The following is a 12,049-nucleotide window of genomic DNA, read 5'->3' on the forward strand; positions in this document are numbered from 1 at the left end:
AATGAAACTGCAGTTTGGCATCTGACCAGCCCCACCATTTTCTAAGGGGGATTAAAGTGCCCCATTCTGCGGTACCGTGTAGGTCCCAGTGGTTGGACACCCACCAATAAGTAAGTTAGCACCTATTCTGTAAATAGGCGATATAGGGATTTTTGTGTGTACTCACCGTAAAATCCTTTTATCCGAGCCACTCATTGGGGGACACAGGACCATGGGTTATGCTGCTGTCACTAGGAGGCTGACACTAAGCTGAGACAAAAAAAGGTTAGCTCCTCCCCTGCAGTATACACCCTCATGCTGGCTACCAGAGACCCAGTTCAGTGCAAAAGCAGTAGGATAATAACAATATATCAATTAACATTAGAATATAACATGTCAAACAAACAGTCAAAGACCAAAAAAGGTAACGAGCCGTAAGGCTACCAGGGTGGGTGCGGTGTCCCCCAATGAGTGGCTCGGAGAAAAGGATTTTACGGTGAGTACACACAAAAATCCCTATTTCTCCTTCGCCTCATTGGGGGACACAGGACCATGGGACGTCCCAAAGCAGTCCCTGGGAGGGAAACAATACAACCAAATAACTCCGCGTACCATCTGACTACAAATGCGCAACGGCCGCCTGCAGGATACGCCTGCCAAGGGCCGCGTCCGCAGAGGAGTGAATGTGGACATTGTAATGCTTTGTGAAAGTATGCAGGCTGGACCACGTTGCGGCCTTGCAAACCTGCTCCGCTGTTGCCTGGTGCCGGATGGCCCAGGAAGCACCCATCGACCAAGTGGAGTGAGCTCTAATCCCTGCCGGGATAGGACTGCCCCTGACCCGATAGGATTCCTGGATAGCGGATCGGATCCATCTGGCTATCGTGGATTTAGACGCAGCCAAACCCTTTCTGTGACCCTCCGGGAGCACGAAAAGGGCGTCCGATTTTCTGAAATGAGCCGTTCTGGAAAATGTACCTCCTGAGAGCCCGTACCACGTCCAGAGAATGGAGACAACTCGACCCTATGTTTGGGCTGCGGGCAAAAGGAGGGAAGAATGATGTCCTTGTTAAGGTGAAAAGATGAGACCACCTTCGGAAGAAACTCCGGGGAAGGACGTAGGACTACTTTGTCCTGATGAAAGGCAAGGAAAGGTGCCCGGCAGGATAAAGCGGCGAGCTCTGAAACCCTTCTGATGGACGTCACCGCAACCAGGAAGGCGACCTTCCATGAGAGGACAGAGAGCGGAACGTCTTGAAGGGGTTCGAACGGAGGTTCCTGAAGAGCCCCCAGGACCAAGTTGAGATCCCAGGTCTCTAACGGCATCCTATAGGGAGGAACCACATGGGAGACTCCCTGGAGAAAGGTCTTGACCTGAAGGTTGGTGGCGATCCTACGCTGGAACAGCACGGACAACGCTGAGATCTGACCTTTGAGGGAACTCAGGGCCAAGCCGGAGTCCAGACCAGACTGAAGGAAACTCAGGATGCGCGGGATCGAGAAAACGAGCGGAGGGTGCCCTCGGAGCCTGCACCATGAGAAGAAAGATTTCCAGACGCGGTGGTAAATAGAGGCGGAAGACGCCTTGCGAGCACTTAACATGGTGGGAATGACCTGCTGAGGGAAACCGGCGCGTGTAAGAATCCAGGTTTCAACAGCCACGCCGTTAAACGTAGGGCCCCTGAGCTCTGGTGGAAGATCGGACCTTGGCGAAGCAGGTCTGGGCGGTCTGGTAACCGCCAGGGAACGTCGGCTATGAGCTGAACGAGTTCCGCGTACCAAGCGCGGCGTGGCCAGTTTGGGGCGACCAGAATGACCGGAACTCCCTCCATCTTGATCTTTCGGATCACCTTCGGCAGTAAGGGAAGGAAACACGTATGGGAGTTGAAACTGATGCCACGGAGAAATCAGTGCGTCTACTCCTATGGCCTGGGGGTCCCGAGAACGTGCAATGAAGTTGTGGACCTTGGCGTTCAATCTGGACGCCATCAGATCCACGTCCGGGGTCCCCCAGCGAAGACAGATCTGATGAAAAATCTCTGGGTGGAGTTCCCACTCCCCCGAGGCAAGGCCCTGGCGGCTCAGGAAGTCCGCCGCCCAGTTCTCGACCCCCGGAATGTGCACCGCAGAGATGATGGAATGGTTGGTTTCGGCCCAACGAAGGATGAGAGAGACTTCCTGCATCGCCGCCCTGCTGCGGGTACCCCCCTGGTGGTTGATGTAAGCCACCGCCGTGACATTGTCCGATTTGACCCTTATTGGGTGACCCACGAGCAGAGCGTGAAAACGAGTCAGAGCCAGTCTGATAGCACGAATCTCCAGGATGTTGATGGGGAGCCTGGATTCCCGAACTGTCCAATGGCCCTGGGCAGAGTGCTGAAGAAACACTGCCCCCCAGCCGAGAAGACTGGCATCGGTGGTTACCACTAACCAGCGGATCGGGAGGAAGGACTTCCCCTGGAGAAGCGATGGGCCCAGGGTCCACCATACGAGAGATTGTCTGACCCGCGGAGACAGGGGGCAAGGGCGGTCGAGAGATGGGAGACTCTTGTCCCAGTTGTCCAGCAAAGCCTGTTGCAAGGGGCGGAGATGGAGTTGAGCGAAAGGAACCGCTTCGATTGCTGCAACCATCTTTCCCAGGATCTTCATGGCGAACCGAATGGTTCGCGGGCGAGGACGGCATAGCGTTCGGGCTCCCTGTTGGAGCGCTTGGGCCTTGGACCGAGGAAGCAAGACCAGCCCCCTTGAAGTGTCCAGGATCATTCCCAGAAAGGAGATCCGACGGGCAGGAACGGGAGAGGACTTGTCCAAGTTGATCAGCCAGCCCAGGCGCGAAAGAGAATCCAGGGTAATGTGGACGCTTGACTCGCAGGCTTGGAAGGACGGGCCCTTTATGAGGAGATCGTCTAAGTAAGGTAAGACGACGACTCCTCGAGAATGAAGGATGGCCATGACAGCCGCCATGACCTTGGTGAATACCCTGGGCGCCGTGGCAAGACCGAAGGGTAAGGCCGTGAACTGGAAGTGGTCCTCCAGAACGGCAAAGCGGAGGAACCTTTGATGAGGCGGGAAAATCGGGATGTGAAGATAGGCATCCTTGATGTCTATCGAGGCCAAGAATTCCCCTCTTTCCATCGAAGAGATGACCGATTTGAGCGATTCCATCCTGAAGTGGCGGACTCTTACGCACTTGTTCAGGAGTTTCAGATCCAAAATGGGGCGCACTTTTCCGTCCTTCTTTGGCACAACGAAGAGGTTTGAGTAGAAACCTTTGAACCTCTCGTGTTCCGGGACCGGAACAATGACCCCGCTCTGGCGAAGAGCGTGAATGGCGCAAAGAAGGGCGCGAGACTGAGCTCCCGAACTGGGAAGACGAGATGGGAAAAACCGAGTTGGAAGAGGAGAGGAGAACTCTATTTTGTAGCCAGACGATACCAGATCCCTGACCCATTCGTCGTGAACGACGGAGAGCCAGGCCTGCTGAAAAAGGAGTAGACGTCCGCCTACTCTGGTGGTATCGACTGGCGCCGTTCCCGAGTCATTGAGACGGGAATCTGGGAGGTCTGGAACCTCGGGTTCTGGGCTGCCTAGGTTTTCCGCGCCAGGAAGGGATCGGCCTGAAGGAGGGGCGAGTGTCTCTGTCTGTGCGAGCGGATCGGTCCGATCTGGGAAGACCGGTAGGATTGGACCAGGCTGGGCTGGTACGAAAGGGCCGAAAGCGAAAATAAGGCTGGCGCTGGAAAGCCGCCTTGGGCCTCTGTTGGGGAAGGAACTTGCTCTTTCCCCCGGTGGCGTCGGAAATAAGCTGGTCAAGCTTTTCGCCGAAAAGGCGCCCGCTTTGAAAAGGGAGAGAGATCAGAGATTTTTTAGAGGAGGAGTCTGCGCGCCACTCTCTGAGCCAAAGAGCCCTTCTAATAGCGATGGCGTTAGAAGCCGCCAATGCTGCGCAATTCGCCGCGTCGAGGGATGCGAACATCACATAATCACTAGCCATGGCTAACTGCTTAGCCAGGTCCGCCATCTCGGACGGGAGGTCCTGTTCATGAATGGATTTCGCTAGAGCATCCGCCCAGGAAACCATTGCCTTGGTCACCCAAGCCGCGGCGAAGGAGGGGGATAGGGAAGAGCCTGAGGCCTCATACACTGAGCGAGCTAGGGAGTCTAGCTGGCGTTCAGTGGGACTCTTATTTGAAGCGCCATCCGGGACTGAAAGAAGCGTTTTAGAGGCCAGGCGCGAGACCGGAGGATCTACTATAGGGGGATCCGTCCAGTCTTTCACGAGATCTGCCGAGAAGGGATACTTTGATACCAGATCCTTCTTACCCGAGAAACGCTTATCTGGACGCTCCCTGTGTCGCTTGACTATATCTAGAAAAGCTGGGTGAGAGGCAAAAGATTTGTGGGAACGCTTGGCTCTGGTAAAAGAGACCGCGTGTTCCAGAGCGGAATTAGAGTCATCATCCACCTTAAGCGCGTGATTGACTGCTACAATGAGGGAGTCAACCGTAGCTCTGAACTCCGGAGCCTCCGGGTCCAATGATACTTCGGACTCATGTTCAGAGTCGTGAACGCTGCGAGCCCCCAGAGAGGGTGAGCGAGAGGTGGAGCTGCCAGAGTCTGAGTGGCGAGGTGAACGCTCAGGAGAGGTAGTACGGATCCGTTTTCTGGATGACCGTGCCTCTTTAAGTGGAGAGCGGCCCCTGCTGGCCGACGATTCCCCTGTTACGGAGGGATCTCTTAACACCTGTAACGGATTGCCCCGTTCCCCGGGAGGATTTTGAATGGATATGATGGCGTTGGCTAAAAAATCCACGGACTGTGAAAGTGAAGCGACCCAAGGGGGGGGGGGGACTAGGTACGCCGGAGTCGGTGGCGGTGGAGGGCTCCTGGGCACATGCATCGCAGGCAGAGCAGAGGGGAGAACTTTGAGGCCTAGGAAGTGGGGCCTGGCAGGTGGTACACGCAGAAAAAAAGGTCGTATGCACCTTAGAGGATTTTTTGGACCTTGACTGGGACATGATTCTAATGCAAAAAATTAGATCACAGGGTCTATAAATGTGAGGAAGCCGAGGGCGACGCTGCAGAGGAGAGCTGACGAGGTCTCCTTACCCTGGTCCTGTGTCCCGTTCCAGAGAGGGCAAACTGTGTTGCCAGAGATTAAACCGGCTGCACGTGGGCGCTGTGACACTTGGACGCTGCGGCAGAGGCTGAGCTGCGGCGTGCAGAGAGGGATCAAGATGGCCGCCGAGATCAGGAGAGAGATCTCGGAGGCTGCGAGAAGCGCCAGGACCGGGGGGCGGCGCCGCCGATGACGCGCAGCGGGGGGCGGAGCCTATCGGCAGCGTCCAGCGGCTAGGCCGAAGCCGGGGGCTAAATTTGCGGCTTCGGCCCGGCGCGCGGCGCAAAGTGCCAAAAAAACTGGGGAATGCTTCAGGCCACTATGTGCTCTACCCAGGAGGAGCCCTCCGGACCACAAGACCGGCGACCCCCCCCCATCCCCCACGAGACACTTACCCCATGGAGGTGAGAGGTGCCTTAGGCTGGCAAGGACGGTGCAGGGGTTGGGAAGCCTCTATCCACCAGCCCCAGACAGGGGGGTGGAGAGGAACCGTCCACCACCTGAATCACAAAGAGCATTGGTGATGCAGTGTGGTCTGCACGGACGCCACCGGAATAGAGCCTCTGTACAGCCGAGGGTAAAACCTGGTGGACAGGGCAGATGTCCGGCAATAAAAAGCCTGGCTGCAGAGGAGGATACTGGAGGTAAAACCCAGTGCTCGTCTGTATAACGTGGGGAGATCGGCGCCCTTTTTGGGAAAAAAACCGTCGCCCAAAAAAGGTCAGCTCAGGCAGTGGCTCCCTCGTCGCAGGAGAGGATACGGAGAGGTGAAACTCCCGTGCTCGCCTGTTGCTGTTTCGGGGGAGATCGGACCTTGAAAGAATCCGTCGCCCCCTTCGTCCGGATAGGAAGTTAAAAAGGGAAAAATCGTGAAAACAGTGTGCCTCCTACGGACACTAAGCTTGAACTGGGTCTCTGGTAGCCAGCATGAGGGTGTATACTGCAGGGGAGGAGCTAACCTTTTTTTGTCTCAGCTTAGTGTCAGCCTCCTAGTGACAGCAGCATAACCCATGGTCCTGTGTCCCCCAATGAGGCGAAGGAGAAAACTTGTTTTCACTGGACAACCCCTTTAAGACTTCTCCTCGGACCCAACTGTGATGCCGCTACTTTTGTATGGCGAGATGGTCCACATTGATCTACTGGCGCCATGACCGACAGTGTGTGATTGGATACTCACTCGTTCACTTTTTATGGACCCGGTTACCTCTTCGTCGTTGAGGTGCCGCTTAAACTTTGGAGGCATGGCGGGTGATTGTTCGTGTGGTAGAGGACAGAAAAGATTTGTTTGTTTCTTGTTCCTCAGCTTCTGGGCGCTGCAAAACAGAATAAAAAATTGAATGGAAAATCAGCCTGACACAATCTCCGTCGAAGGATGAAGGCACTGCCGTAAACAGGCGTCCGTCAGGTCACATGTCTAGCAGAGGAGCCGTCGTCTGTTTCCAGGGGCAACCAATTGAATTTTGACTGCAGCTGTAGCGGTAGTATGGCTCCTCCTTTCATTTCCGGACGGGTTAGTGAGAGACACTGCCACTTGCCAAGCAGAAAGATCACGGTACCGGCCCGACACCTGACAACTGTCACCTACATCAAAGCCTGATGTGGAGATGAGAGGAGGTGCTGTATACACGCCGTCAATCCACAGGACATTCATATAGAACTGGCACAATGTTAAAATCAGTCAGTGCCACGTCTACAGTGGCTTGCAAAAGTATTCACCCCCTTGGCGTATTACCTATTTTGTTACATTACAACTTGTGTTTAAATATTTTTGTAATCCGATTTGTGTGTGATGCAAATAGTCTGAGTTGGTGAATTGAAGTAAGAACAACATAGTCATAAATTAAATTTATGGGATCAAATAACTAAATACTGGCATGTGATTATGTATTCACCCCTTTTACTATGAAGCCCCTAAAAATTTCTGGTGCAAGCAATTACTTCATAAGTCACATGCTCAGTGACATGATGACCACCTGTGTGAAATCTGATGTCAAACGTCGGTCAGTATATACACTTCACCCTTTCTGAAAGGCCACAAAGGCTGCAACACCATTAACAAGAGGCACCGCCAACCAAACCCCACCATTGAAGGAAGAGGCACCAGCAACCAAACCCCATTGAAGGAAGAGGCACCAGCAACCAAACACCACCATTGAAGGAAGAGGCACCAGCAACCAAACCCCATTGAAGGAAGAGGCACCAGCAACCAAACCCCACCATGAAGGAAGAGGCACCAGCAACCAAACCCCACCATGAAGGAAGAGGCACCAGCAACCAAACCCCACCATGAAGGAAGAGGCACCAGCAACCAAACCCCACCATGAAGGAAGAGGCACCAGCAACCAAACCCCACCATGAAGGAAGAGGCACCAGCAACCAAACCCCACCATGAAGGAAGAGGCACCAGCAACCAAACCCCACCATGAAGGAAGAGGCACCAGCAACCAAACCCCACCATGAAGGAAGAGGCACCAGCAACCAAACCCCACCATGAAGGAAGAGGCACCAGCAACCAAACCCCACCATGAAGGAAGAGGCACCAGCAACCAAACCCCACCATGAAGGAAGAGGCACCAGCAACCAAACCCCATTGAAGGAAGAGGCACCACCAACCAAACCCCATTGAAGGAAGAGGCACCACCAACCAAACCCCATTGAAGGAAGAGGCACCACCAACCAAACCCCATTGAAGGAAGAGGCACCACCAACCAAACCCCATTGAAGGAAGAGGCACCACCAACCAAACCCCATTGAAGGAAGAGGCACCACCAACCAAACCCCATAGAAGGAAGAGGCACCACCAAACCCCATTGAAGGAAGAGGCACCACCAAACCCCATTGAAGGAAGAGGCACCACCAACCAAACCCCATTGAAGGAAGACGCACCACCAACCAAACCCCATTGAAGGAAGACGCACCACCAACCAAACCCCATTGAAGGAAGAGGCACCACCAACCAAACCCCAATGAAGGAAGAGGCACCACCAACCAAACCCCATTGAAGGAAGAGGCACCACCAACCAAACCCCATTGAAGGAAGAGGCACCACCAACCAAACCCCATTGAAGGAAGAGGCACCACCAACCAAACCCCATTGAAGGAAGAGGCACCACCAACCAAACCCCATTGAAGGAAGAGGCACCACTAACCAAACACCATGAAGACCAAGCAGCTCTCCAGACAAGTCAGGAACAAAGTTGTTGAGAATTACAAGTCAGGGTTAGGTTATAAAAAAAAATATCACAATCTCTGATGATCCCCAGAGCACCAACAAATCCAATATCATCAAATGGAAAGAACATGGTACCAAAACAAACCTGCCAAGAGAGGACCACCTACCAAAAAACTTTCAGCCCAGGCAAGGAGGGCATTAATCAGAGAGGCAGCACAGAGATCAAAGGTAACCCTGCAGAAGCTACAGAGTTCCCAAGCAGGGGCTGGAGTGTCTGTCCGTACGACAACAATAAACAATACACTCAGAGGTGGCCTTTATGAAAGAGGACAGAAAAAAGTATTTACATACACACAAAAATTGTAAGGCTCATTTTGGAGTTTGCCAAAAACATGTGGGAGACTCCCCGAATGTATGGAGGAAGGTGCTGTGGTCAGATGAGACCAAAATTGAGTTTTTTGTCCACCAAGGTAAAAGCAATGTCTGGCGCCAAACCAACATAGCTCATCACACCAAGAACACCATCCCCACAGTAAAACATGGTGGTAGCAGCATTGTGCAGTGGGAATGTTTTTTGCCAACAGGGACAGGGAAAATGGTACAAGTAGAGGGGAAGATGGATGGTGTGAAATAAAGGGATAGTCGTGAGAAAAATCTGTTTCAGTCTGTCAGTGATTTGAGACTGGGAAGGAGGTTCACCTTCCAACAAGGCAATGACCCAAAGCATACTGCTAAAGCAACACTTGAGTGGTTAAAGGTTAATCTAATTTAGAATCTGTGGTCCACAGATCCACTGATCAATAAGTTACCAGCCATTGAGTTTTCACCAGAAAACCCCTTTAAAAGGGTTCGTTCACAGCAACATACTGTATGTTACACCCGTGTGCTATCTCCCTGTGAAATGGACAAGCAAATGGACTAATACAGGTCAATGTAGTGCACCCAATGGTCTGATGTAAAAAATGGCAGCATGCAACAGTCCTAAACATTGTAGAGTGAGACTCCGCCACTAATCTCAATGGGTGCATTAAAAAATGAAAGACATACAGCACCCACCCATACACAGACCACCCGTGCAGCGGCCACCCATACACCGACCATCCGTGCTGTGCCCACCCATACACCGACCATCCTTGCGGTGCCCTGTCATGCAGTGTTTGTTGTTTTTTTTTTACAGATTCATCACAATTATTCAGACAGAAAATTGATGGTTTTTTCATACACTCTTAAAGGGGCGGTCATAGCCCTTTATGGCCCACACACATGCCAGCTTGGCTAGTTTCAGGACTCCCATAGAAGACAATGGAGCGAGTGCCCACATCTAAATTCCCAGCAGTGTGAGACGGGGCCACATCACCGGGATAAGGGGGGGGGGCCACATCACCGGGATAAGCGGGAGCTACATCACCGGGATAAGGGGGGGGGGCCACATCACTGGGATAAGGGGGGGGGGGCCACATCACTGGGATAAGGGGGGGGGCCACATCACCGGGATAAGCGGGAGCCACATCACCGGGATAAGCGGGAGCTACATCACCGGGATAAGGGGGGGGGCCACATCACCGGGATAAGCGGGAGCCACATCACCGGGATAAGGGGGGGGGCCACATCACCGGGATAAGGGGGATGCCACATCACCGGGATAAGCGGGAGCTACATCACCGGGATAAGGGGGGGGGCCACATCACCGGGATAAGCGGGAGCCACATCACCGGGATAAGGGGGGGGGCCACATCACCGGGATAAGGGGGGGGGGCCACATCACCGGGATAAGCGGGAGCTACATCACCGGGATAAGGGGGGGGGGCCACATCACCGGGATAAGCGGGAGCCACATCACCGGGATAAGGGGGGGGGCCACATCACCGGGATAAGGGGGATGCCACATCACCGGGATAAGCGGGAGCTACATCACCGGGATAAGGGGGGGGGCCACATCACCGGGATAAGCGGGAGCCACATCACCGGGATAAGGGGGGGGGCCACATCACTGGGATAAGGGGGGGGGGCCACATCACCGGGATAAGGGGGATGCCACATCACCGGGATAAGCGGGAGCCACATCACCGGGATAAGGGGGGGGGGGCCACATCACTGGGATAAGGGGGGGGGGGGGGCCACATCACTGGGATAAGGGGGGGGGCCACATCACTGGGATAAGGGGGATGCCACATCACTGGGATAAGGGGGATGCCACATCACCGGGATAAGCGGGAGCCACATCACCGGGATAAGGGGGGGGGGCCACATCACTGGGATAAGGGGGGGGGGGGCCACATCACTGGGATAAGGGGGGGGGGGGCCACATCACTGGGATAAGGGGGGGGGTCACATCACTGGGATAAGGGGGGGGGTCACATCACTGGGATAAGGGGGGGGGGCCACATCACTGGGATAAGGGGGGGGGGGGGCCACATCACTGGGATAAGGGGGGGGGGGGCCACATCACTGGGATAAGGGGGGGGGGTCACATCACTGGGATAAGGGGGGGGGCCACATCACCGGGATAAGCGGGAGCCACATCAACGGGATAAGGGGGGGGGGGGGGCCACATCACTGGGATAAGGGGGATGCCACATCACTGGGATAAGGGGGGGCCACGTCACCGGGATAAGGGGGGGCCACATCACCGGGATAAGGGGGATGCCACATCACCGGGATAAGGGGGGGGGCCACATCACCGGGATAAGGGGGGGGGCCACATCACTGGGATAAGGGGGGGCCACGTCACCGGGATAAGGGGGGGGCCACGTCACCAGGATAAGGGGGGGGGCCACATCACCGGGATAAGGGGGGGGGGGCCACGTCACCGGGATAAGGGGGGGGGCCACATCACCGGGATAAGGGGGGGCCACGTCACCGGGATAAGGGGGGGCCACATCACCGGGATAAGGGGGGGCCACGTCACCGGGATAAGGGGGGGCCACATCACCGGGATAAGGGGGGGCCACGTCACCGGGATAAGGGGGATGCCACATCACCGGGATAAGGGGGGGGGCCACATCACTGGGATAAGGGGGGGCCACGTCACCGGGATAAGGGGGGGCCACATCACCGGGATAAGCGGGGGCCACATCCAGCACACATGTATGGGGGACATTACTGATCGGTGGACACTATTCTTCCCAGCCCTGTAACCCCGGGGCTGATGTGATGGGGGCAGCTGATGTTATAGCGGGACATGATCCGGCAGTGTACACTGCAGACACCGGGGAGGCAGGTGCACCCAGCACCGGGGAACATGGTGACTGATGTGCAGGGTCGGAGACCGCACTACCCGCTACACCCCCAGCACATCACTGCCTGTCAATCACATCGTCACCGGCGGGGGGCGCTGTTACCAACACGCTGCCAATTACCAGTCTCCCGGTGCTCCTGTCCACCTGGACGAGAGCAGCTACTTGTTTCTTAGGTCGCGTCTACAACGGAGCAGCTCAGCGGCAACTGTGATGGATGACGTCACCGGAAAAGGCGGGGCCTCTCATCAGTGCAGCGCTGACTCCAGGAAGCAGCGTTGTGCTGGGGATGAGGAGAGAAGTGTGGACACGTGACCCTGACAGGGCTGAGGGGCTGCTCCGTTCACATTAGCGTTGCGCGCCGCTGCGTCGGCGACGCAACGCACGACGCACGCAAAAACGCGTGCAAACGCACGCAAAAACGCTGCGTTTTGCGACGCGTGCGTCGTTTTTTGACGAAAATCGGACGCAAGAAAAATGCAACTTGTTGCATTTTCTTGCGTCCGACGCTAGCGTCAAAAACGACGCACGTGTCGGAAAACG

The 12,049-nt window shown here is 55.1% G+C and overlaps 1 protein-coding gene across 1 annotated transcript in view; it reads right to left on the minus strand.

The window, feature by feature from the left end:
- Positions 1–11,749, minus strand: part of VAMP4 (vesicle associated membrane protein 4) — a 42,905-nt gene extending 31,156 nt beyond the window's left edge. Inside the window, exons 1-2 of the mRNA XM_069737486.1 lie at positions 11,630–11,749; positions 6,276–6,411 (exon numbers count right to left, since the gene is read on the minus strand). Coding sequence (XP_069593587.1) covers positions 6,276–6,341 — 66 coding nt within the window. The 5' untranslated portion in view covers positions 6,342–6,411; positions 11,630–11,749. The remainder of the gene's footprint in view (positions 1–6,275; positions 6,412–11,629) is intronic.
- Positions 11,750–12,049: the final 300 nt, after the last annotated feature.

This window comes from Ranitomeya imitator, chromosome 8 (genome assembly GCF_032444005.1).
Source record: "Ranitomeya imitator isolate aRanImi1 chromosome 8, aRanImi1.pri, whole genome shotgun sequence".
Classification (NCBI taxonomy): domain Eukaryota; kingdom Metazoa; phylum Chordata; class Amphibia; order Anura; family Dendrobatidae; genus Ranitomeya; species Ranitomeya imitator.